This window comes from Boeremia exigua (assembly GCF_020726555.1).
Source record: "Boeremia exigua strain MPI-SDFR-AT-0100 chromosome Unknown C7974scaffold_14, whole genome shotgun sequence".
NCBI lineage: Eukaryota > Fungi > Ascomycota > Dothideomycetes > Pleosporales > Didymellaceae > Boeremia > Boeremia exigua.
Window position 1 is genome coordinate 257,283 of NW_025763531.1, and position 23,241 is coordinate 280,523.

The following is a 23,241-nucleotide window of genomic DNA, read 5'->3' on the forward strand; positions in this document are numbered from 1 at the left end:
GGGTGCGTCGACAGAGACCAATACTGTTGGCCGGATCGTGATTCTTCGTACTGATTGGATAGTACAAGTTGTATTGATACAGTAGTAGCTAAACCTTGTTTCTGCAAGCTACAAATTCATTTAACGAATTCTTATCTTCTAAGCTAGGTTGCTTACATTATTCAAGGCAAGATACGTAGTTAGGTAACCTAAGTACTAATAGTAGCAGCGTTGTTATCAATCTAATCTTGTAATACCATAATAAGCCGCGTATAAGATTTCGTCCCGCACGTTCAACGGATTCATTAGGCGTTCTCGTATGCGCATAAGCGCAGCCTTGATTAGCCACAGCGCTCACAGCGCTCAATTCCAACAAGGGTCTAGACGTAGCGCAGCGTGTGACACGAAAAACTGATGGGGCGGTGGTTCTTGACGTAGCCAATGATAGGCGACTTTCACGGCCCTGTACGCGTTGGACATGTATTGAAAGGATCGAGCTTGGCAAATTGTTTACTTCCCAAGTGTTAGCGTCTGGAACGTTTGCCTTGTCTGCATTGGATGATAGCTCCCTGCCTCTTGGCGCATACAGGCTCGCCTACTTCTCGAACGATGGTTCTAGCGTGGGCCCAATGAGAAGGTTCATGTGTGTTTCAGCCTATTGTCTTCGTTGTGGAATGTCATGGGTGAGCAATTGCCTCTTTCGTTCTAGGTCAATGCCGAACCGCCCGACGCAGATAAGCACTACACGGTCGTACGAGAAATCGCTCCGGGCTGGGCCATTGCCGGCAGGCGCCTCTTGTTCGAATAGAAAATACCTAGAGAACGATGCTCGTCCGCCGTAGTCCGCCAATGAAAGTACGCCACGCTAGGCAGCGGGTGCTAACGCTCCTTCGCCGTGCAACACACGCATTATATTGCGCATAACATGGATGCTCCGCAAGTGAGTCCTTCTTAGTATGTGCGTGCTTCCGCCACACATACATAGTTAGTTTCCAGGATCGTAGGCAAATGGGATCCCGCGACCTGCCAGACATAGCAGCGAGCAGCAGGTTCAGTCAGCCAAGTGGCGTCCAGAGTTTTGCCTTCTTTGATTCAGAACTTGGCAATCGTTCCCGACAAGTGGTGCAGGAAATCGGGCTCTGTACATTCTGCACCGAACAGGGCTTTGAATCGGATATATAGCTTTTGTGAATGATATGTCAGTCCCCGGTACATCTCAGTACTGCTTGTTCATCGTCTCCAGCCGTCTTCTGCGCCTCATTGATCACCAACGACTTCGCCATTGTGATGATTGACGTCAAGCGCTCCCATGTGGGCGAAACCACCACTCTCCAGGATTTGAAAGGCGCTCTCCGGGTGGGAACCAGTTCGACGACAGCATCCTCAAAGCAGGCGTTGTCCGATACACAATACAGCATCGGTTTCGACATACTTTTACAGGGCTCGACGGCTTATGAACATTTCATATTCCCACAACTTACTCGACTCCTGGCTCCACTACTGGATTCAAGAGACCGTATCTCTGTCCTTGAGATCGGACCTGGCCCAAAGAGTGTGCTGGGCTGTCTTCCCGACTATCAGAAGAGAAAAATCCGACGATATGAGGCTTTTGAGCAGAATCAAATGTCCGCGAGAAGTCTAGAAGAATGGCTTTCGGTCGATGCTAAAACGCGATCACGATTTCCTTGCCTGGAAGATCCACCGACCATTCATCGTCTCCCATTCGATCCACAGCAAAGCACATGCAATGGCCGCAATGGCGATGTGCACGACGCTGACGGAAGATACGACGTAATCCTTTTTTGCCACAGCATGTATGGCATGCCATCAAAAGGAAATGTCATCAAACAAAGTCTGGAACTGCTCACAGAGACGCGAGGCGGAGTGCTAGCGATCTTCCATCGTGGAGAAAGTCTGCACCTTGATGGTTTGGTCTGCCATCAGACTGCTTCTTTCCCCACCGGAGTCGTCAGAATAGCAAATGAGGATCAAGTTTTAGACAACTTCGCACCCTTAATTGCAGGTTTTGTAATGCACGAGAAAGAGACGTATAAAATCGTCCAGGGCGAGTGGCGTAAGGTGTGCCGCAACCTCGGCTTTCAGGAGGAATCATATCCGGACCAGCTATTATTCAGCTCGCCCGAAGTCATGGTGGCTTTTACTCGGGATGCAACCGAACTTTCAACGCTCACAACGCCGCTGCCAACATTGAGGGAAGACAGACGTATCAAGAATCAACAGGCTCGATTGCACCACCCCGCAGCAATCTCTAGGCCAACCGAGATCGATCACATTCAGCATTACGTCCGATGGGCGCTCGAGCACGGAACCGGCTTGACCGTTATCGGCGGGAGTCATAGCGGTCACTGTATCTGGAATAACATCGTCTCCATTGACATGGGTGCCTTCTGTCGAGTATACATCCATAGAACAGAACAAGACAGCGTACCTACAGATGTCGGTTGCGAAACTCTCGTCGTTGCTGAGGCTGGCTGCACGACTGGAGACATCATCACTAAGGCTATGGCGGCAGGGGTGACAGTACCTCTGGGGTCCCGCCCAAGCGTAGGGGCAGGTTTGTGGCTGCAAGGTGGCATTGGACATCTGGCTCGAATGCATGGCCTCGCCTGCGATACTATCGTGGGTGCTATCATGGTCAGCGTCGAATCTGGTGAAGTCCTATGCGTTGGTTATGTACCGAGTCGGTATAGGCCGGCTACATGCATCCGCCCGAAGAACGAAACAGACATTCTATGGGCATTGAAAGGCGCAGGAACGAACTTCGGCATCATTGTCAGCGTGACATTCAGGACTCACCCCGCCCCTACATACCAGGTCCAGACTTGGGCTGTGCCGCTGAGCAGTCGTATTGAAGCACAGCACAAACTCAGCAGTCTCGATACAGAGGTCGCCAGCAAGCTCAGCAGGGACTGCTCTGCAGATGTCTACTTGTACTGGGACGATGATCGGCTGCACCTCGGTGTGACTATGATTGTATTTACCACAACAATGCCAACAGCTGCAAAGTGCTCGTTCTCCGCGGCTATCTCTTCTGTTCTAGGCGCGGAAGAAAGCAGCGTCAAGAGTGTTGACGGCGTCGGTCTATTCGATACAGAGATGTACGTTTCGAAGATGCACGGTGGTCATGGCGGGGGCAAGACATCGTCGTTCAAGCGTTGCCTGTTTTTAAAGGGTATCGGCGACTGGAAGGTGGCTGAGCGCTTGGTGGCAGCTGTGGAGGGTCGGCCATCAGCGCTGTGCTATCTGCATCTGTTGCAAGGCGGGGGAGCGACTAGCGACATCGCGGCCAACGCCAATGCTTTTGGCTGTCGAGACTGGGACTTCGCTTGTGTCATAACTGGTGTCTGGCCTCGCGACCAAGATGGCACTGAAGTCGCACGAGCTGCTGTTAAGTGGGTTTATGGTGTTGCGGAACACTTGCTGCCGATTTCCAAAGGCGTCTACAGCGCCGACCTCGGGCCGGACCCTAGAGACGCTGTCCTTGCGCACAGAGCTTTTGGGCCTAACCGGCAACGGCTAGCGCAACTCAAATACCAGCTAGACCCGCAAAACGTGCTGGCTTACACCTGTCCACTCCCGAAAGCCCCGCTTGGACCAAAGCTTATCCTTCTCATTACAGGCCAAAGCGGCGTTGGTAAAGACTACTGCGCTAATGCGTGGGTCTCGATGTTCGCAAAGCGCTCTCTATCGTCTCGCGCTGTGAGCATCAGCGAAGCTATCAAGCGGGAATACGCAGCGGCTACTGGCGCTGACGCCAGTCGCCTGCTTTCTGAACGTGCCTACAAGGAGCAGCACCGCACAAGCTTGACAGCCTACTTCCTAGATCGAGTGCAACACGAGCCGCAGCTGCCAGAAGAGCAGTTCTTGCAGGTAGTGAACGAAGCCGCAGACGTAGGTGTGCTGTTGATTACTGGTATGCGAGACAATACGCCCGTTGCAGCCTTTTCGCATCTGGCACCAAACAGTAGGCTGATCGAGGTCTACGTGCATGCTAGTGCGGGAGCACAACGGTCGCTTAAAGATCGTCACGCTGTTGAAAGTGGCGGTGCAAGCCATAAGAGCAGCATTTTAGTCGAGCCGAGTTTGAATGCCTTGAGTCACCAGCCCTGTCTCACTTTTGACAACAAAACAGCTGGCGATGAAGCTGCGAACAAATACTTCGAAGACTGCTTGTTACCCTTGGTACACGAGGACTTACTACGGCTGACTGACATGGTGCGTTCAATACCCAACTTTCCACGCCAAAACATCGTTTTCCGCCATGTTATCGGCATCTCCCAACAGCCAGGTGGTCTGGCCTTATGTACGTCTCTCCTGCAAAGACTCTTCCCTGGGGACTGGAGCACTGTCACGGCGATAGCATGTTGCGAGGTTGGCGGGATCGTATTCGCATCTCCGTTATCCCTTCACGTCAATGTTCCCTTGATACTCGTACGAGAGGCTGGTAAGTTGCCTCCGCCGACCTTCTCTGCTGTGCAATCTCGATCCCACATCTCATCACTGATCTCCAACGAGTCATACCAGAAGCGGGTAGAGATTGGACGAAACGCTGTACCCAAGGGTGGTCCAATTGTGGTGGTAGACGACACGCTTGCTACCGGCGAAACGCTTTGCGCTGTTTTACAGGCGCTCAAAGTGGCTGACGCTATTAAAGATGTGACTGTATTAGTAGTTGCTGAATTTCCAATCCATCGTGGACGGGAACTCCTGTGCAAACGTGGGTTTGCACATGTTAAAGTCCGCAGTCTGCTATCATTTAATGGTGCATAAAGGATCAGTTTAACACTAAATCACTTTCCTCACACAACCTGGCACAAAGATGAATGAAAGTGCTGCCTTTACTCTGTTCCCCAATTTCAGTCATCAATTCAGCTAGTTGTGTCCAGTATTGATACTCTAAATTTGCAAAGGCACCCATTTCTTCTTTGTTCTTCTTGACTTCTTAGAAGGATCACTGGCTTCCCTTTTGTTCTCGCCAGCAAGTGCGCATCCGACCGCTCCCGATTCCCGCGCGGATTGGTCTCTTGAGGTGCCCGTCCAGACACATCGCTCGGTGCTCATATTCTTGGATTTCTGACCAGGTACCGCTAGTTGCGGGAACTGTTCCTTTGGGGAAGAGGCCTTCCGCGGTATTACAGTCGTACATCTGGCATTGCGGTCGCGAATGGGGAGCGAGAACGATGAGTATACATTTGGATCAGGACTGGCCCATATTCCCCGAACTGCCCGTTCTGCTATTTCTGTTGGGGCACCGAGTCGTGGAAAGGCGTCGTCTAGATAGCTTTTTCTTCCCACCGATCGCTCATCTGTTTCTACATGCTCCAATTTTTTTAGGAAACCATCCAAGTCAAACGGTGGTGAGGCGTGATTTGTGCCATACATGCCTTCATCGTGGGGGTTCTGGTCGTTGCCGACGTCTCGATCCTCAATGTCCGACGGAACGGCACCTTGTGACCTTTCTAGGAAATCACGGAGCCTCGCAAACGCAAATTGATTGACGTCCAAGTCCCGTGATCCTGAACTTTCAGGCGCTGCGTTCTCTACCCCTGACGAAACAGCCCACGTGCGACCGATTCGGGAGTCCGACTTAGTAGTTTCCCTCAGATACGATACGTCCATGATACCTAGAAATAAGGCCCTGACTCTCGGGTCTGGGTGGCGGGAAGAAAGAAGACGAGCTGTGGTCAGCGTTGGTGCAATCTTGCATCTGACTTGTACGTCGGGATTCGCACCGTTCCGAAGTAAGAGCAGAACGATCTGGAATACTTCATTGTGGAAAGACCTTTGGAAAATATTTTCTTTACTCATTTCTCCCAGGAGGACTTGGTACAAGGCTGCGTCGATTTCGCTTGTGTAGAACTCTGATCTGCGTTCAAGCAAATGGCTCACCAGAGTCACCATCTTTGCAGCAGATGCCCTTCGTAACAACTCGCCGTCGGCGATATATGACTTTCCGTTGATTGGCTTCAAAGCGTGCAGAAGCAGTAGCGCAACTCTTTCGTGGCCTTTTGAAATTGCAAATGCGAGTGGTATGTCCTTGCTCTGACTAAAAGGATGCGCCCCGAGCTCCAGCAATAGATTCACCATATCTGCGTAGCCATAGTATGTCGCGACCGAGAGCGGTCTCGGCAATACAGCCGGTGTACGCAAGTAGTTCGTAGTGGTGTTCACGTCTCCACCCCTGCATATGATCCTCCGCGTAAAACTCCTGAGGTCTCTCCTCACAGAGAACTGAAGCAAGCTGCTCCCTTTGTATCGAATGTTGTCGCGCAGTAGAGCGTCCATGATCAACGGGTAAAATCTACGGCTCACTCGCGCAAAGCGGCTTTGGTCCCGAATGCGTAGGTACTGAATGATTTCCAGAATGATCTCGTTTGGAAAGGTAGTCAAACATTTGCCGAGTTTGGTTTGGTAGATTTTGACTGTGGAATAGAATTGATGGTTGACAGACCGAAGGGTTCTGCGATCTGAAGAGGAAAGATGAACAAAAATCTCGGGAAGAGCGCGGATCATCATGTGGAAAGCGCTTTTGGCACAAGAATCTCCTCGATGAGTACTTGTGGGTAGTGTCAGAAATGTTGCGAAGATGGCAAATGAACACGCGCGGAAGCTTGATGGAGGCCTTTTCGCAAGCTATCGGGACTTTGCTTGAACCCGGGATCGGGAAGTCTGTGATTGGTGAGGTGTCAGGAATGTGATGCATGATGTGATTAGGCCGCAACATGGCATGTTGTATAACATACTTCCTCGGCTACAGCTCTTGCTTCGTTGTCCGCAATGTTGATGGAGGTTAGACAGCAGCCTTCCCCGCATTCTTCGTCAGCAGAAGCAGAAACTTGGGCCGCTGTCCATCTTTGGCGGGGCGTTTACATCGTACTAGCATGATAAGAAGCAAGAAAGAAGGTGCGTGGTACTGACCTCTTGGCACTAGCGTTTCGGGTGAGAGTCCCGCTTGTGGAGCCAATGGACTTTTACCAAGTCTGTACACATTGTGTAGATAGCTAAAAGCAGGGTTAAGGCTCCGGTACTGCAAGGTGGAAATTGCGGCAAGATTGTCCACCGAAAAGCGTTGAGCTGAGAAAATATGGGTGTATGACAATATCGAGGCTGTGTTATCGCGCGTTCATGACCTGTTCAGCATCACCGAAGTGCCACGCCGTCGTTCTTTGCAACGTAAGATGGAATTGCGAAAATCCCACGGACGTTCCGATAAAGACAACTGCCTAACTGTTCGTAAGGAGAGCTGCACGGAGCCTATCTTTTTCGTCCCACCATGCCGGTGAAGCTGCTGGAATTACCCCGCCTGCTGTGGCACATGACAAGGCTGCAGCGTTAAACTCGTCTCATGGGTAAGCTTTAGTCCCTCGAATTCCGTCAAAACGCCACTATATCATGCTCTGCTGTTTTCGCAATCTTGAGTTGAGCCCTCCAACTTTACATACGTCATCCTACACCCTGGATACTACGCTAAATTAATATATCTCCAGACCAAAATCCGAGAAATCGATTCCAGATGTACTACGACAACGAGTGCGAGACATGCGATCGTGAGTTCGGTAGTCAGCAAGCTGCTATACAACACATGAACGCACTTGATCACTGGGGTCCACGCTATGAATGCGACACATGTGATCGAGAGTTCTTCACTCAACAAGCGGCGAATCAGCACATGAATGACACGGATCATTGGGAGGCACGGTTTCAGTGCGATACATGCGATCGGGTCTTCTCCACTCAACGGTCAGCTGACCAGCACATGGTCGACACAGGACACCGAGAACCTCGATATGGGTGTGATATCTGTTCTCGAAGGTTTGATACCGAAATGTCTGCCGATCAGCATATGAACGCCGTTGGTCATCACAAACGAAATTTCTGCGATAGCTGTAGCAGATCATTTCAGAGTGAAAACGCTTTGAAGATGGTATGTCTACTGTGCGGACCTTAGTGGCCACTCGTCCTTCTGTCGTCATGACAAGGCTATTATTGACTATCAACAGCATCTCAACTCAAGCACTCATCGCGGTAGAAACGTTGTATGTCCCTTTTGCAAGATGGCTTTGACCTCAGCCAGTGGTCTATCGCACCATCTTGAGACTGGCTCATGCCAACGAGCCAAGAATGTCAATCACCGAACAATCTTCCAGGCTATTAGTCAGCGAGATCCTGGTGGCATATTGACAAACAGACTGCTCACCTACCCCGATTTCGACACCGAGCAAATCGCCACCGATGGCACGTGGAATGGCTCTAGCTTCGAATGTTATCTTTGTCGTCGCGAATATGATACGCTTCGAGCTTTGAACCAACATCTGAACTCGCCAGCTCATAGCGAGAAACTGTATCATTGCCCAAACCGCAATTGCGAAGGCCAATTCGTACGGTTAGCATCGCTTTTCAACCACCTTGAAAGTGAGAGCTGCAACTTTGTGCGGTTTGAGAGGGTTCAGAAGCATGTTCACAACTTCATTACGGGAGGACAAAGACTGGTTGGTTTTACCTGAATGTCTGGGTGTTTGTATCAAAGGTATTATTGTCAAGATCAAGATGCGTAGAGGGATGCATGCTAATCTGAATCATAGACGAATCATCTAATTGACAGCTACGGGTGCAATATAATTGGCGGTTCTCAGCACACTGATTTCCTTGCCACGCAGAGGGGAATGTTGGCGTAGAATAGCTGATCAGGGAATGATATTCGTAAAACAGCGCACGTAGAGCAGCATAATTCCTACCACTATATTCGATAGGCACAATGTCAACAAAAAGACCTATTGTCTAGGAGCCCAAAGCGCATATGTGCACATTGTGCTATTAGGTTGCAATAGTATTAGATGTTGTCAAGCTCATTGTTCTTCTCCAAGCTGGAAGATAGTGTTTTGTATATCAGACGTTTATGTATGTCCAGAATCCGGTTGCTGGCGGCCTTCATCCAGTCGTATCAGTCCAAATCTTCTTTGTCATCGGTAAAAATGTATCATTCCTCGTGAACGTCACTTGCAACTGTTACAGATTGTGATTTCGAGTCAAGGAAAGCTACAAAGACCGTATGCGTGCTGATACGGTCGCTACGGATGAATGGGGCCACGTTACATCCTGGGGCGGCTGCGTGGGCGATGGGGTGTTCAAGGGATATGATTATACGCATCAACGTACGTCCATATCTACGTGGGAGAGAAGCGTCTTCAGACTGGGAAAACTTGATGTGGGAGCTCTGAAATCTCTCATAATCTGCGGTATCTGCGGATGCAAGGACTTCGATTGTTTCAAAGAGCCCGCTTCTTGTGTCGGAGTTGCGATTGGTGGGTCCACTGATTTTGACAGAGATCTGTACCAGGTTGCAGATGAACAGGGGAGTATCACTGAAAGGTCAATGGACAGCTCTGACAAAGCCATCGAACCGCGTGCCTGCCTAGTCTGGGTCGGGCTGGTTCGGCCGCAAAATCTCGATCCGAGATGCTTGGCACCCGTATCCTGGAGGCGTGAGTACAACTATGTTCTTGTTGCGGCAGATCCCCAGAGGCTTCTCATCGAGCAGCGATAGCATAAGGCATTCGCTAGCTCTTGCATTCACTAACGACTGGTCGAACGTCACGCCAGAATCTCCACACCGCCCCTCACAATGTCTTCTTGGGGACCTAAATCCAGACTAGAGCGCCTCCTGTTATGAGTAACAGGCGGCCAAGCTGCAATAAGGGCAGCGATTTAGATATAAGTACAAGTCAAGCTGCCATGTGTCGTCTTTGTTGACCTCGTCCCAGGGTCATTCTCATTGTGTACTTAGACTAGGTAAACCTAGTAGTATGTAAGGTCCCGATCTCATACGTAGTTCCCCTGACACTTTCAATCTCAACACTCGGCTGTCTGTTCCAAGTCGCGATGACACTCGATGCCTACCGCATCAAGAACAATGCACAGATCTTTCTCCAGTGTATCTTCAACACTTGTCTGTCAGTATTAACGGTATGTCAGTACATTTTCATCAAAGATGCAAACGGACGAATCGTACAGGGCTATAACCGGGATTTACATCACCTTCGCCAAAAACGAACGCAACTTCTGGCAGCACGTCTCACCTGGGCTTGTTGTATGCGCAGCAGTTTTGTGCGTTTGTAGCGCTACTATGTATTGGCTGGCTTTTGCTCTGCATCGGGAATATGCTTGGGCGATCTACCAGCACATCAACCCTGACAGGGAAACGAGCAACCGTTACTTTACATACCAGGTGTGTTTATCAATGCTCAGATTCGGTAGCAGGCTATCAACAAGGGCTCTAGATCTACCTCGTAATCTTGAAGTTTACGCCGTTCTTCCTTATCGCGTTTGTCATTACCTATGGTCTTATCGACGTTCACTATAACGAGCCTGAATTCTCGCTGACCATGGCTATTATCCCTCTCGCGCTTCTTAATGTTGCGCTTGCTGTCTTTGCTATCCGAAAAGAGAGCAGAGGTGTCATGGCAGCCGCCTTGGTGTGTTCCGTTCACCCGATCCAACGAATGCGTGAAGCTGACTCTTTGTTATTATAGACTCTGCAAATTGCTGAGGCTGCCTATCTAGTCAGCAGATTGGCTGTCCTGTACGGAAAGTCCTTGCGAGCGCGTACTATTATGAAAGAAGAAATGGTTTTCTTCGCGCTCATGGCTCTGCTGTTCGCGATAGCTGCTACTGGTGTCGGGTGTGCATGTGTAATGAACTTTGGCAAGAGCTTGAAGCCATTCCTCCAGGTCGGAGCTAGTCGGCAGGAACCCGAGTTGAGCGATACAGCCTATCATCTTTACCCCGTGGACGCAAACGATCCGTTGGCATCGCAGAGGACATCGCGTCGATTCATACTAGAGTAATTGCGTAGATGAATTGGTGTCACCAGATACCCCTCTGGAGCTCATGCAAATGAAAGATAAGTCCGTGTAGACGAGTGATCAGCATCACGACAAGCCGAAGCTAGAACACAGTGTCGCTTCGTCGACCATCGCATCTCTACTAACATCACCAGCACAAGGAGCTCCAAGTCTATTCCATCGGAACGCTCTCAAAGAAGACATCTGGCTCCCGAAACAATTTGCCACATTTAAGGTTGCTTTCGAGCATATCCCTAAACCTAACATTCTTGGCCGTGACTGGCCCATAGTGGTGACTTCCCGCCGACGCAGCCCGTAGCGCTCATGGCTATCTACAACCTCATCAACGGTGCGCAACTTTGCTACATCCACCGGCGGTATCACTGACAGCACCTCCTTCGCGTTTGCTTGGCACTCGTGCTATGTCACGTGACCGCGCGTCAAACTAACGCCTCAAGCTCGAGGAGCTCAACCTCGGTCTCGTCGATACTACGCCATTCAGACTGAGACTGGTACGTCGCACGGGCGACCAAGTCTCCCCAATCATCTACACAGCCGTCTCGCGGCTGCTCCTGCCCATCGTCATGTGTGATAGCACCCTCCGCTGTGCCCCTCGCTGTGCGCCCTGCAGCGCGGTCGCTGCAATCACCAACGCGACACTAGCGTGGCTGCCCGAAAGGCTCTCGAGTCCACGCCTACCCAACCTACATACGAAGCGCCACCGCGGGGATGGGAGCTAGCACAACCGTGCCGATGCTGCGAGGGCATACGTGAAACAACGGTGGGAGTGGGCGGCTGCGCGTCTAACTGTTTTCTGTCATATGCATGCGATGGTGGTGGTGCTGCCGTATCGTGAGTCATGGGTTTGGTGTTGACCTGCGCTCGCGCAGCGAATTGCCGGCGGGCGAGGGTGTGGACACAGCCCCACCACCCGTTCGGCGGCCGCAGATCACCCAGCGCTTTGACTATGTCTCCATAGGAACAATGACGTTCACATCGCGAGAGTACCTGCGTTTACCCTTGGCCCTTTGCTCTAAGCCTCTTGCAATGCCCTAGCCGGTGACGTAGGTTTGTTCAGCGTTCTCATCGAGCGCGTTTGCGCGCAGCTCCGCGCCGAAGCCTGCCACTCTCAGGCACGAAGGCCGCTGTGCAGTCGGTCAAAGTCCTGTCCATGGGGTTACTCGTTGGAATCAAAGTCTTGATTATGACGTAAGTACAGCATAGTATCTCAGCAGCGTGGCAGTCACAGCTTGAGATCCCTCGATGAGCTTGCCGCCAACGAAGTGGCGTGTTACAGGCACTCGAGACTGAGGGAATTTTGGTTCTGACGATTATGCGCTGTAGACTTGAATGATCCATGCCGTCTTGCTGCTGCTGCGCATGCGAGCAAAGTGCGAAGCACCGCCGCATCTGGGTTGAAGAGCTGATGTGGCACAGGACCAATAGCGCATTTGTCAGGCGTTACCTTCACGCCTGGCTCGAGCATGCACAGCTGTCTGCTATAAGATATGGGTTCCTCACCACCCCTTCTCATCTCATTATCTTACACTCCAAAGACGTACCGCATCGCCCTTCACGACTCACCAGAGCCCGAACACTTTTTGCAAGCTCGACATCATGACTGCTACAACAGTTTGCAAGCTCTCACCGTCCGCGAGCGCGTTCAACACCATGCTGACCGCGTTTGTTGGCTCTTTAATCAACGGTCTTTCCTCAGGACCAATTCTTGCTTTTCTCATCGGCTGGATCTCGTGGTTGCCCGTCATTCGCATCCTTGGCGTGGGAGCATATCAGCTGCGGCTCGCCATCCGAGCTGGCACGAGCATGTCCGCACTTGGTATTGGAAAAGACCAAGCCACCAACGCAGAATGCCTCCAGATGGAATCCTCAGTTACTGGAGCAGCAGCGGACAATCAGCCACAAAACATGGAATCGCAACGCCCAACGCACGACGCTGCGCAGAACTCATGCGTCGCCCTATCGACGTTCATAGCCGCCATCGAGGCCCGCAAACGTCGAGTGCTCGCCTCCATGGACCAGTCTGTGACGTTTCTCGGCTGGCTCGGCTGGGTTTGGAGCGCCCTGTACACGCCCATCTCGCAGACAATCTGGGTGTGCGTGCGCCTCAACACCCCGACACCAGCGCTAACCATGTTCGTCCACGGGCTCTCTATTGGTGTGTCTGCGCTTGGCCTAACATTCGACACCAAGATCCGCTACGGGGTTGCTCTTGGGCGCAAATGGGGCCCCTGGGCGTTTTACGCGTTCAATCTCTGGAACGCAGGTGTATGTCTACTACTAGGCACGGAGGTGCTAGTGCTTTTGATCTACAGCGTAGTAACTGCCAGCAATCTTCCAATCCCGCTAGTTGTTATGTACCCCCTACTTAGCATCATGTGGGCTGTCGGGAGTTTAGCAATACTTCCGCCCGTGAATGGTGGGACCTCAGGAAAAATCGTCTTTGGGTTGCTGATGGGTGCGTTTTCAGGCGTGGTTGTTGCGGCACCGTCATTTGTATTATGGCAGCACCAGAAGGTTGATAAGAACTTTGGGGTTTTTATTCAGGATGATGCTGAGGTCGGCCTTGGGTTGGGAGATTTCCTCGCGTGTGAAGGGGTGAGTGTTTGGGCTAAATTTGCTGCTATTATGCCATGAGGTGTACGAAAAGTTAAGCCTTCGTCAATCAGAGATGGGGATTTCATGCTGGCTTTACACGAAGAGGGATCACCGGGTGCATAGCAACGAGTGTAGCGCACTATTTGTAGGCCAGGCTAGGTCAGCGGGTTCGGGAACGCTTCCATACTAGTAGCGGGGGGCATGGGCGCTAATGGCCCACGTGTTCGCGATCTTAGCTTTTGCAATTGATTGGTTATAAATTAGACGCCCAACAATACTTCTCGCAATCGTGACAACGCGTGCACCGCCGCCGACCCACAGGCACAACTTCTGCCATCACCAAAAACGTGCGCCGCTTGTCGAGCTTAATCGAATGAGCGGGCAGTGTGAGACAGGAGTCTGGCATGTGAAGCGGATGGCTCGCGAACGCGTGCTAATAGGTTGTGGTTGCCAGATGCACGACGTTAGGTGGCAGGCCTGTTTCGACGCTATGTAGTGCACGGAGTTTCTGCTGATCTGGCGCGTGTCACGGCCAGGACGCTAATCAAGAGCGACTGGGCTCCCGACAAAGTGAGGTCCTGCATCTCAGCTCGATATACCATTCCTCGGCCTCGCCTGAATCGTCCGATATCACAGCGGCCTTGCTGAGCGTCGGGAAAACGCGCTGTGATACTTGTTGGTCGCTCTGACGTAGCGCACGGCCAATCACAGCCACCGCCACCGCGTGCCAAGGTCAACGAACCCAGCAGACCGCGCAACAATCACGACCTCCAAGCCAGCGTGACGCGCCACTCACCGATGTTCATGTGGCGGGGTTGTGTCTGTTGAGAGGCCAGCGGTCGACGGAGACGAATAGGTATACAGCGTCTCGGCGACGGCGAAGGCGACGACGGAAGGGAGGTCGAGGGGTTCCGCAAATCGGGGATCGCAGCAGGACGGGCGCGCAGGACGAATAATATGTCAAAATGGCAGGCGTTGGACGAACATGTCACCAGTCAGGCTCTAGCCACTTTTTATGGCATGGCATTATGCTTTTTCGCAGAGCGCGTGTACCAGCGCGGTGACATATGGGTCCAGCCCAGTGTAGCCCCAGCACCTCCACATGATCGCCATACTGGAACCGCAAATGCCTAGGTATGTGTCGCGATGATGAATCCTAGCTACAACTCTTGGTTGGTCTCAGACCAGCTACAACTCTTGGTCGGTCTCAGACCAGTATTCTTAATTTTTGTTGCGCAGGCAATCCGATTCTGATCCAGAAGCGGTTATTTGGTTAGCGTCACAGGTGTTTGTATATATCATTCCTTGCCAAGGAACTTCTTGTTCTATGGCCGGTCGATGACATCGCACGACTGACACGAAAGTCGCGCAACGTCACATGATGACGCTAGTCAACTTGGATCGTGCGGGACTGCGCCCCGCTTTCCCTTCACTGTATCAAACACCAAAACCAATGTGTGACAAGTACTTTACCAGCTCACAGCCCCATCACAAACCGTCGCAATGAGCGCGCAACACTTTCAACCCAGATTGGTGACTCCACCAGCTTCTCCGTCGGCCTCTCCACCTCCGTCGGCCTGTCCACCCGTCTCACCATCCGCCTCTTCCCCCGCCGCTGCACCCGCCTCTTCGCCCGTTTCTTCAGGCTCGCCGTCCACATCGTCCGCCTCTACGACCGCATCGCCATCGCGCACTGATCGCAACCCTTCGCCTCTCACCGGCGCAGCGCGTGATATCTTCGAGTTTGTGAGGGATTGGTCCTCTGGTAGAACCAGCCGTTACTCCATCTCAGCGCGGCTGACGAAAGCCGAACACACACTTCTTGAAGACAAAACTTTTGAGGACTTTTCTCTTGGCGACCTCTACTCCAAATCGTGCTCTATCTGGCTGCCTCCAAGCCACGTGGAAACAAAGGGGTGGCTTGTCGTATCAATGCCCCCACGCGTTCACAACGAGTTCTGCCATCTCATCAGAGACGAGCTTGTCAACAGAATTGCCACGTTTCGACAGGATCCCAGACATCCTGCATGTGCAGCCTCTTCCAAGGTTGTAGGGAAGGCGAAGACTGATATCGAGTTTAGTGAAGACGGGCGTTTGAGGCCTGATATTGTGTTCGAGTATGAGGGCCCGGAGATTCGGTACACAACATTCCCGCTGGTCATTAAAGTTGGCTATTCGCAAACCGCAAAGGATTTGGCCCGTAGAGCCAAATCGGCCCTGCGGAACACCGACATCAGGACCATGATCACGTTTTGTCTCCCTTACCAATATCCAACACCGAAACGAAAGAAAGAAGACCCGGTGAATCAAGAGGCAACGTATACAATACGTCGTATAGAGGACGATGGACATGGCGACGTGCATTGCACCAAGGTGGAGGGCATCTTCCGCAACCAACACGGACTTGTTCAATCAGGCCACCTGCAGCTCAACCTCAATGACTTTCTACCCGACGGATACCTTCTCGACTCCAGCAATGAAATAGCCATCTCAGTGTCACATGAGACTCTGGCTGGATTCCTTGCTTCAGCGTTTCAGCAACAAGCCAAGTCTACCGTTCCCAGACCCAAGCTTTCTGAAAAGAGATTGAACATCGCTGGGATGAGTGATGACGAGTCTGAGCCGGTCGCCACCGCTAGCAGCAACAACTCACCGGCTCAAGATCGCATGTCAGACAAGGACTACCTTCGTCTTGTCGGCACAGCGGCGCCCGGACAATGCTACTTGGCCGCCAAACAGCAATGTGTTTCTCAGACCATGCCTACCGGAAATGACACTGGCGATGCGACAGCAGATATGGCGGAACAATGAAGCCAACGATGTCATAGCAGACACGACGAAATTGGAGTAACAACGACCAAGAATGATTGTAGCATGCACACGCGATACCGACGACATCTACGACGTCTCCGGCACCGATGAAGTGTCGGCTCGCCCGTGTTCGAGCCCCGACTTGCGCCACCGCCATCTCACGCCGAGCCTTCGCTCTCACGCATCTTCAGCACTCAGGGTGCCGTCAAACAGCCGACGACGTTTCTCCAAGCAAGCCAGCGCCTCGCTTAACACTTAGCAGTTCGGACGCCACACCCTTCACAAATGTATCGCGTCTCGCGCCTTCGCCTTCGCCTCACCCGAAACTGTGCTGTGACGCTCTTCGTCCTCTTCGCCGCAAGCCCGGTGGCGAGGAAGCAGAGCGGCGCGCACCGCCGAGTAGACCGTGCCGATGCGCTGACCTTCACCCCAGACCAAGGCCACGTGTATTGATACCGCCGTCTTAGGGTCGGTCTCGGTCAGGATGTTTAAGGGTTGTATCGGGCTAGATGAAGCGGGTCTGAATACCAAGCATACCGCTTCCAGAGTGGAGGCGACGTGAAGTATTGTTTTGATTACTTCACTTGAATGCGACAGGCTTTCACGAGAGTTTCTGCGAATCTGATTGCCAAGCAAGTTTGGGATGATGGGCATGCTTGCAATAACGTAGTCACACCAAGTGAATCCGCGATCCGAATCTCGCTTACCTTGCCAGATATCAGCGAGTCGTCAGCTATATGTCCATGACGTCGACCCAAACAGCAAGGTCACCCCGCACTTACCGCAACAGAATGGTCGTATCGCGCATCACGTCGATCTAAGCAGGGCATTACTTCTCCGGTATCTGGACACTGGACGACCATAGGGTGAGCCCTCGGACGATGATTGTAGATGGGGTTTACCTACGTATTGCCGACACGTTGAGAGTAATTGCAGGGCAGAAGAAGACGCACGATCTACGCATCCTGAGACTTTGCTAAAAGTAATTTCAAGCAAGATTTGATCGCAACATAGAGATGTTGTTAGTCTCAATGGGATACTGATACAACAAGCCTTGTGTGCGCCCCAAGACACGTTGGGTAGACGTTTGTTTTCTGTCAAGAGAAGTCGACTATAACAAGCATTGCAACAAAGAACGTCCCATAAATCGTCGAGTATAGTTACAAGCCCTGCCTTCTTCTCTTTCTGGCAGCGAACACACATAAATTCGGTGGCTGAAACGAGGCGGTGGAGCTACCACGCACCTCGCTTATCGTATTCTCTTAACACAACAGATGCGCCGGAATCAGTCTTCGGTTGCAGGTCTGGAGTAGAGATAGAAGGTATTTCAGATTCTGTTCGCGGTGATGCACTCATTTTGTTGACAAGGACGTTGATGTTCAGTGCCATTAGATGAAGCCCAGGAATCTTTCTTTCTACGAAAATTAGTCTAGATGATGTAAGTTCCGCACTGGAACGATGGTCGCACTTTACGGAGAGTCCTGGAATGTAGATCAGTATTTTAGACTTCCTGACTCCACTGATCAAAGAACACCAACAAAAACGCTCTGTTGCCAGAATACTCTGCACAACATGTCTTTGTTGATATGACCATAGCGTAATTCGGCCCTGGTTTGCTCCATTCTATCTTGTTTTGATTGCAGACGATGCAGCATGCAATTCAAGCTCGAGTGAATGTTGTGAGTTCACGAGAAGCGATGCTGCAAGCGGACATTCCAGCGGCCTGCGTCACATGTAGCCTCACGCTACACCCAGCTCCGGCACATATTACCTTGTTGCGAAAAATGCAAAACAGAACCTGCATGAAGAGGTTCGTCTTCGGAGGTAAAATTCATCATGTGGTTCCACTAATGGTGCAAAGCTTTCACCCATGCACCGTCGTCAGACTCGTATCCCCATTCTGATTACTTCTTACGTAGGTCCAATATGTACTGAGTCGGTTTGCAAATGATAAGATGTGCCAAGGCTAGAAGGAGCGGCAAACTGACAGTGAGACTTACAACTGGTATTGGCGATGCCAATCGCGTGAAGCAAAAATTTGTAGCTCGAGGATTTGAGTCGCACGATGGTGCATATTTGGCCCTATGTGCAAGATTGGGAAGGCCGGGAATGCTGCCTTAACGCGCTGGGCATTGATATCAGCCTGCTCGTTGGAATTGCGATTGCTCACCAAAAGGCAGCCAGTCTCGAAATGCACCATACGAGTGTCTAGCTCCTACACATGACGATGATAACGGTAGGCGCGACTACAAGTATCCATGTACATTCACCTATCTTTCCTTATAGATAAATAAGCCAGTAACTGCTTTCTGATTTCTGTACCCTGCTATCGTATTGCATAGTCGTAGACAGAACATATGGCGTGCGAAGTGTGTAGAATATCTAACGACAACCCCATTATCTGCCTTCGAATCAACTTGAAGGACAATGCACCCTTCACTTCGCAAATCTCGCTCCAGCTTCTATCTCCGAAGACGTCGCGATGTCTTTTAACCAATCACAAAGGAAGCACCTTTGACCGCTGTGTCTTCCTGACGGATCTGTCTCTACACTGCAATGCCTCATCTGTGGCCATAGTATGGATGTAAAGAACCGGGAGCAGCCAAAAAAGCCCACTGAAGATCAAACTATCCACTTGACCGTTCAAACCGGATCGTAGTTTCGCAACATGCTAATTGTCAGGATATGATTGCGACCTGCGGGCAGTTCATGACAACGATTCCCTCAGCTCTCCAAATTGTCTGCATCCGATCGTTCGCAGCTTCCGTGTGTTACTTCATTCACATTCTTCTGTCCATATTCGGATTTGAAGTTTGCTTGCAGTTTCAGGAAATCGGTTGCGTCATAAGACTACACAAAAGCTTCTACAGTGTCGCAAGATAAGACAGGATAATCCTATTCTTCGGTGCGGTGTACAGCCATCTCTCGTTTGTGCGAACATAGAAGCCTGCGCGGACTATCACACGCACCGGTCGGAGTCTGTGCGAAAAGGCAGAACGAAGGCCGTCTGGTCTGAAAGTAAGCTTAACTGGATTTGTTTCGGCTCAACGAACTAAAGCGAGGCATATGCTATAGTCTAGGGGCATCTGAATTACTCACTGCTCCAATCTTGTGCACATCACGATGGACGATCTAATCTGGAACGAATTTCGCGCACTACACCGACCCGATGGAGGCGTCCAGCTGGGCGTGATAGATCTCAATGAATTCAGCGCGCGAATATACTCCTTATATCCAGAGCATCGGAAGTCGCTGACGACAGCGCTCAGGAAGTTGGCTGATCTACCCATCGCTTTCAAGCAGCGACTGACTTGTTCAGCTTTATTCTGGAGCGTTCCCACGAATACTGTGAGGCGTTTGTAAAAGATAGCCAGGGAAGATTTTTGGACAATGCTGCAGTATCCAAGCATTTGAAGGTCATGAGACCTGATCTAGACCAGAGGGGTGTTAAGCGCTTACGGCGGAGGCAAGTCATGTACATTGCTGCGAACGATGACGACAGGAATGCTGACATCTGGAAAGTATCCAAAATCGGAACATAAAGGCTGCCGCTGCGACCACTAGAGCGAGTTCGCAAGCTGTGACAGCATTGGATGAGTCAAGTGCAGCTCATACCAGGCGACTACTGCCAGCACCTACACAGCCGGCGTTGGAGCCAACATCGTCCGAGAACAATTCATTGTCAAGTGCATCAACAACGGTCATTGATTCGCCGCAGATATTGAGCCCGATGGACAAAGGGCCTCTTGACAACGAATTCTGTGCGAGCAATCTCGCATCCTGGGATGATACCCTAGCAAAAAAGCTAAAGCAGCTACAATTGAGGACCGACAACAAACGTGCTGAGGCTGAAGCAGACACTCCAACATCTAGCCGAAGAAGTCTTCCAGACCTTTGCATCACTACTGAACTTCTCAAAGTACGAGAAGCTGAATCAACTGCATCGCCGTCTTCGAATGCGGCCCAGCAAGGCATCCATCAAGCACCTATCGTGGCGGCAAACATTGTCGCCGAACATTACAAGGAGCTCGTCCCCCAATATGGTTTGCTAGGCAGTCTAGAGGACGAATCAGAAACCCTCACCGACGCCCAGCTCTTCTTGAACACGAATGTGCCTTTCTCGGCTTTCATTTGTGGTGTTCAAGGAAGCGGCAAGAGCCACACAACATCCTGCATTCTGGAAAATTCAATCCTAGCTTCCTCTCATCTTGGATATCTGGAAAGCCCTGCCTCAACATTAGTCTTCAGCTATGGCGAGTGGAGTAGTGGTGGGGCAGGCTTTAACGTCAGTGAAGCAGCCTTTCTTGGTTCGCCTCATCCCAGTTTCTCCAACCAGTATGTCAGGAAAATTACTGTATTGTACTCGCCTTCCAATCCGGCGATCAAGAGGATGTATGAGCGCTTGCCGAATGTTCAGACAATACCATTTCGTCTGAAAGCAAAGACCCTTGACATTGGTGCCATGCGTTCATTAATGGCTGTTAACGAGAAGGCAACTATGCCATTATATATGGCAACAGTGGAAGCAATCCTCCGCGAAATTGCTACAACAAGTGCAGATGGGTCTATGGACTATATGGAGTTCAAGCAGAGAATTGCAGAGGAGAAACTGAATCCAGATCAGTCTAACATGCTTGGGATGCGTATGGATCTCCTCGAATCCTTCCTAGATCTTGACGGCACTGCCTCAGTTCCAAGTTTTCAACCAGGCGAGGTGACTATTATCGATCTCTCAGATCCTTTTTTGACGCCTAGTACGGCTTGTATTCTCTTCAAGCTTGCTCTGGAACAATTTTTGCAGTCGAGCGCTTCAGGAAAGATGGTAGTACTGGACGAGGCTCATAAGGTATGCAATATGTTCTCTTGATTTATGCATGGAGTTCTGCTAACAACTCAAGTACATGCTGAACACCCCTGGGTCAAAGATATTCACGGATTATCTTACACGTGTTATCCGTCTCCAGCGTCACCATGGCGCCCGTGTGGTTATTTCGACACAAGAACCTACGATCGCAACTAATCTTATCGCTCTCTGTTCTGTGACCATCATGCATCGATTCACGAGTCCTGCATGGTATTCCGCATTGAGAAAGCACGTCAATGCTCTTGAGAGCGACGGGCAAATCATGCAGCACATTGAGGCTCTTGAGACCGGCGAGGCGCTCATCTATTGTCCCAATGCGGTGTTGGGAAAGAGTAAGAGTGGAGCCTTGATCAAGGCCACTGGAAGATTGATGAGAGTACACATCAGGCACAGGATAACACTGGATGGAGGAGTGTCAATCATGGCGGTTTAGTTAACTTGCAGCGGTTGTGCTGCGTGGGATACCAGGAATGTTTGAGTAATAACATCTATCTACCAGTATATCAGATGCCTATGCACAATCTTCTGCCTTTTGGCCTTGACAACGGACCGGACAGTGTTAATGTCAAACACCGAACGTTAAGTGAGAAGACTTTAGCTCTTCTTCCAATAGCGATTTCAAATCGCAGTCTTTCTGTATCCTCGCGTCTTAGTAAGGGAGTCTACATTGATGAAAACGCAGGATTCTGTAATGTGAAAGCCCTCCCCCCTAACCATACTCTGAACCTAAGATATCACTCTGCATGTTCATAAAGATGACCCAATGAAATCTTTCTTCTACCTAATGGACGAACATTTGGTAAATCGACCGAACACACTCATCAGCGAGGTGCAGTTCGTTCCCTACCTCGCACACCGATGAGCCTAAATGTAACACCAATCCCTCGACGTAACGGGGAGATCTGGATGTTGCTGTAGCAGCGACTCCAACAGAGCCCCGGACTTTATCATTACCGCATTACCCACACTCGAGCTTCGTCGCAAAAGTACTCCCACGTTTGTGCCTTGTGCTGTATAAGGCGTGTGCGACCACACTCCCTATCAGCACCAAATTCATGGAAGACATGCTGCGGGACGGAATATGGCATCTAGCCGAGCCTCGTTGGCGACGTATTTGCACCGGCCAGCCGTGCTTGTGCAAATACGTTGGTGGTAGACTCAATGGTCGCTGCTCTGCGGGGCCACGCCGCTCAGACTAGGGGGTGCAACTGCAGCAAAAATATGATTCTGATCCCCCCTCCCCAACCCTCAGAGTCCGTAGAAAAGTGTGTGAAGCAAACAGACTGACGTTGACTTGATCAGCACTTCCCTCCTTCTCCGTGGCAATGCGAAGGCTGGCGTTATCAAAACAAAGGCAGAAAGCTAAGGTAATGGATCTGCCTGGATGAGACAATCACTTTCAATCTGCCCTGTTCGAAATTAACAAGCGGCTTTGTATTCTATTGAGACATTCCTTTTCCCTAGTCATAGCAAGCCTAGTGAACACTCCCCTACTACAACCTTCACACATGCAGAAGCCGCCCCAGCTACCCAAGCGACAGCGACGATGAGAAAGAGGTCTTCGACACTGCTGAGTCCGATATGCACATCCTTCTCGCGCAGATAGACCGAAGACGGCATGGACAACTATGCTGATCATGTCCTTGCCGCCGCACTCCAATTCACATCCACATATATTGAGTGCCACGTGTGACCGAGGCGCGCGTGAGGCGCGGAATCAGGCTGTCCATGCTAGCCGCCATCTCGGGCTTGAGGACCGAGTCGTAGTCGGCCTGGATGCAGAGCACGGGCTGGTGCTAGAACATAATAGAAATGCAGGTATTATTACTGTATAAGCTCTCACTTCCATTCTTTAGCAATTGATGCCAGCCACTCGTTAAAGCTAATGACCTTGTCATCGTCTACATGACTGTCGTACCCATTAGAGCCTCTTGTTACCAACCCTTTTGGAGGATACACTTCGCACATTGGATGCTCCGGGTTGCATATTCTGAAAGTCGCAGTATCGTCCAGTAGCTTCTGATAACACTCTTCGCAGAAAGCAACATCGACACAAATCTCGCAAAGCTTGAAAGACTTGAACGTGTCTTCCCTTCGCGTGCAGGCGCC

The 23,241-nt window shown here is 50.9% G+C and overlaps 7 protein-coding genes across 7 annotated transcripts; 6 read left to right on the top strand and 1 right to left on the bottom strand.

Annotated features, from left to right (window-relative positions):
* Positions 1-1,266: 1,266 nt before the first annotated feature.
* On the top strand, positions 1,267-4,770 carry C7974DRAFT_322066 (phosphoribosyl transferase domain protein; the record flags this gene model as incomplete). Its single annotated transcript, XM_046138830.1, has 1 exon — positions 1,267-4,770. One exon carries the CDS (start codon positions 1,267-1,269, stop codon positions 4,768-4,770), a length of 3,504 nt encoding a protein of 1,167 aa, XP_045991706.1.
* A 942-nt stretch (positions 4,771-5,712) lies between these two features.
* On the bottom strand, positions 5,713-6,513 carry C7974DRAFT_322131 (uncharacterized protein; the record flags this gene model as incomplete). Its single annotated transcript, XM_046138837.1, has 1 exon — positions 5,713-6,513. A coding segment is annotated over one exon (801 nt), but the record flags the coding sequence as incomplete, so codon positions are not given.
* Positions 6,514-7,399: 886 nt separating this feature from the next.
* Positions 7,400-8,823, top strand: C7974DRAFT_345632 (uncharacterized protein). The gene is made up of 3 exons (XM_046139356.1): positions 7,400-7,924; positions 8,001-8,527; positions 8,583-8,823. The coding sequence occupies exons 1-2, from the start codon at positions 7,514-7,516 to the stop codon at positions 8,502-8,504; spliced, it is 915 nt and encodes a 304-aa protein (XP_045991708.1). The 5' UTR covers positions 7,400-7,513; the 3' UTR covers positions 8,505-8,527; positions 8,583-8,823.
* A 966-nt stretch (positions 8,824-9,789) lies between these two features.
* Positions 9,790-10,844, top strand: C7974DRAFT_322330 (uncharacterized protein; the record flags this gene model as incomplete). Its single annotated transcript, XM_046138857.1, has 4 exons — positions 9,790-10,005; positions 10,067-10,225; positions 10,278-10,472; positions 10,530-10,844. Coding segments are annotated over 4 exons (885 nt in total), but the record flags the coding sequence as incomplete, so codon positions are not given.
* Positions 10,845-11,977: 1,133 nt separating this feature from the next.
* Positions 11,978-13,712, top strand: C7974DRAFT_75075 (uncharacterized protein). Its single transcript, XM_046147214.1, has 4 exons — positions 11,978-12,050; positions 12,186-12,232; positions 12,279-12,349; positions 12,400-13,712. Exons 2-4 carry the CDS (start codon positions 12,192-12,194, stop codon positions 13,494-13,496), a joined length of 1,209 nt encoding a protein of 402 aa, XP_045991710.1. The 5' UTR covers positions 11,978-12,050; positions 12,186-12,191; the 3' UTR covers positions 13,497-13,712.
* Positions 13,713-14,907: 1,195 nt separating this feature from the next.
* C7974DRAFT_75097 (uncharacterized protein) lies at positions 14,908-16,411 on the top strand. Its single transcript, XM_046147215.1, has one exon. The coding sequence runs from the start codon at positions 14,961-14,963 to the stop codon at positions 16,266-16,268; it is 1,308 nt and encodes a 435-aa protein (XP_045991711.1). The 5' UTR covers positions 14,908-14,960; the 3' UTR covers positions 16,269-16,411.
* A 3,587-nt stretch (positions 16,412-19,998) lies between these two features.
* Positions 19,999-21,565, top strand: C7974DRAFT_418131 (uncharacterized protein; the record flags this gene model as incomplete). Its single annotated transcript, XM_046144132.1, has 2 exons — positions 19,999-21,114; positions 21,167-21,565. 2 exons carry the CDS (start codon positions 19,999-20,001, stop codon positions 21,563-21,565), a joined length of 1,515 nt encoding a protein of 504 aa, XP_045991712.1.
* Between the last annotated feature and the right edge of the window lie 1,676 nt (positions 21,566-23,241).

What these genes read in the sequence shown, in the direction of transcription:
- C7974DRAFT_345632 (XM_046139356.1), top strand. Translation starts at nt 7,514, where the DNA reads ATGTACTACGACAACGAGTGCGAGACATGCGATCGTGAGTTCGGTAGT. An exon ending in GTGAAAACGCTTTGAAGATG is followed by an intron (nt 7,925 to 8,000) that starts GTATGTCTACTG and finishes GACTATCAACAG; the next exon opens with CATCTCAACTCAAGCACTCA.
- C7974DRAFT_75075 (XM_046147214.1), top strand. Translation starts at nt 12,192, where the DNA reads ATGATCCATGCCGTCTTGCTGCTGCTGCGCATGCGAGCAAA. An exon ending in CTGCTGCGCATGCGAGCAAA is followed by an intron (nt 12,233 to 12,278) that starts GTGCGAAGCACC and finishes GATGTGGCACAG; the next exon opens with GACCAATAGCGCATTTGTCA. An exon ending in ACAGCTGTCTGCTATAAGAT is followed by an intron (nt 12,350 to 12,399) that starts ATGGGTTCCTCA and finishes CACTCCAAAGAC; the next exon opens with GTACCGCATCGCCCTTCACG.
- C7974DRAFT_75097 (XM_046147215.1), top strand. Translation starts at nt 14,961, where the DNA reads ATGAGCGCGCAACACTTTCAACCCAGATTGGTGACTCCACCAGCTTCT.